Source organism: Procambarus clarkii, chromosome 81 (assembly GCF_040958095.1).
Source record: "Procambarus clarkii isolate CNS0578487 chromosome 81, FALCON_Pclarkii_2.0, whole genome shotgun sequence".
In the NCBI taxonomy this organism is placed as follows: Eukaryota; Metazoa; Arthropoda; class Malacostraca; order Decapoda; family Cambaridae; genus Procambarus; species Procambarus clarkii.
This window is the reverse complement of record NC_091230.1, coordinates 6,378,243-6,379,863: the sequence shown is the minus strand read 5'-3', so window position 1 is coordinate 6,379,863 and position 1,621 is coordinate 6,378,243. Positions and strand designations below refer to the sequence as shown.

General features: G+C 40.1%; 1 protein-coding gene across 1 annotated transcript in view; it reads left to right on the top strand.

The window, feature by feature from the left end:
- LOC138358023 (uncharacterized) overlaps nt 1-587 on the top strand; it is a 95,919-nt gene extending 95,332 nt beyond the window's left edge. The window contains exon 7 of the mRNA XM_069315490.1: nt 474-587. Coding sequence (XP_069171591.1) covers nt 474-587 — 114 coding nt within the window. The remainder of the gene's footprint in view (nt 1-473) is intronic.
- The last annotated feature ends 1,034 nt before the right edge of the window (nt 588-1,621 follow it).

Below are 1,621 nucleotides of genomic sequence, written 5' to 3'. Positions count from 1 at the left end.
GCAAGTGCCCTTTAACAGGTGTAGAGGAGGAAGCAGTACAGTTGCTTGGTACTCCAGTACAGGGGTGGAGATGCTAGCTTCAACCACCAGGATTATTTGGTGTCATCATCCTTGTTTATACCTGGTGGACTAAGCCTACTGTACAATAAGATAAGGCACCTCCAATTTTATTACTATTATATGTAGTTTAATACTGTAGTTTTATTGGCTGCATATATATAAATTTAATATAAACCCCCTAATGTGCAAGGAGTCGATTTGTGTGAATATTGCAGAAATACAGTCCGTTAAACATCATACAAATTGCTATCAAAATATATAAATTAACGTAAATTAAATTTTATAAATTCATATAAATTAAATATATATAAATCTCACAGGCGGTTCCCCAAAATCAAGTAGTAATTCACTATGAGTGTTGAAGTCACCCGATATGATAGTAGGTGTAATGACTGCTATTTCAAAGATTGCAGAGATCCATGTCGTGTTCTCTATGGCTCCTGTATACATTGAAGACGGACAGCATTGAGTTCTTCAATGCTGTCCGTCCTCAATGCAGGTCAGTGATTGCCGAGGCATTGATATGATTTCTTACTAGAATTGAAATGCTTCTGGTGCCATCTTGTGCAATTTGACAGTGGAAACCTTGATATCCTGGGATATTGATATTTCTTTCAGTCCTGGTGAGTCTTTCTTAAAGTAAAACAATATCAGTGTTGACCATGAGAAGCACTGCCCTGATTGTTTGTGCTTTGTTTTTGAATCCCTGAATATTCCATTGTATAATCTTGAGATTGTCCATTATTCTGTTAGAGTTGAATCCATTGAGTCCTTGGTAGTTTCTAAAGTGTTGATTTCTCCGACGGCTTGTGTCGTCTTGGTTGGAGTGGAGACTTCCATTGGGTGGTGAAAAAATTCTGTCAAGTCACCTTCTTCGACTTCTACTTCGTCAACCTTTTCACATAGGGCTTGTAGAAGCGTGGAAGAAATAAGTTCAGTAGAATTTTTTTTTAACTTTGTTAACATTTCCTTACTTGACTGTGGGTTGGTGTGTTCCAGTGCTTGGAATGCTTTGTCAAGCATCTTGCTGAAGGTCTCTGTCAGGGAGACAATAACCGTTGGAATAGTAGTCACTTGATACGCCTTTGGCTGCCTTTCTTTTTTCTTGGTGGGTGAGGAGACTCTTGGTTGGGTCCTAGCGTCTTTGCTACCACCAGCTACTGGGGGCATTTGATGATGTAAAGATCGTCATTCGTGCTTAGGTCATGGAGGCAATAGCAGGTGTATTCGTTTTGCTGCCCTGATGTATTCGGTTGTTGTTTCCTTGTGGAGTAGTGCTTCGTTTTCTCCAGTTATTGGAGGCAATGTTTTTGCTTGGACTAGAAGGAATTGGTGCTTTAGTCTGTTGCTGATTTGTATCTTCATTTATTCGGACTTGCCGAGGAGTGTACCACTGACTTTTTGCTGAGGGTCTGGTCGATTGTGGTCTAGAAGTTGTGGCTTTTGGTTGCTGGGTAGATCTGAAAGCTTGTATTATTTTTACCCTTTCTGGACATCGTTTGTTCCAGGCGTGATGTGTATCCCCTCAGTGTGGACATTTTGCTTTCGTTTGTTTGCCTTC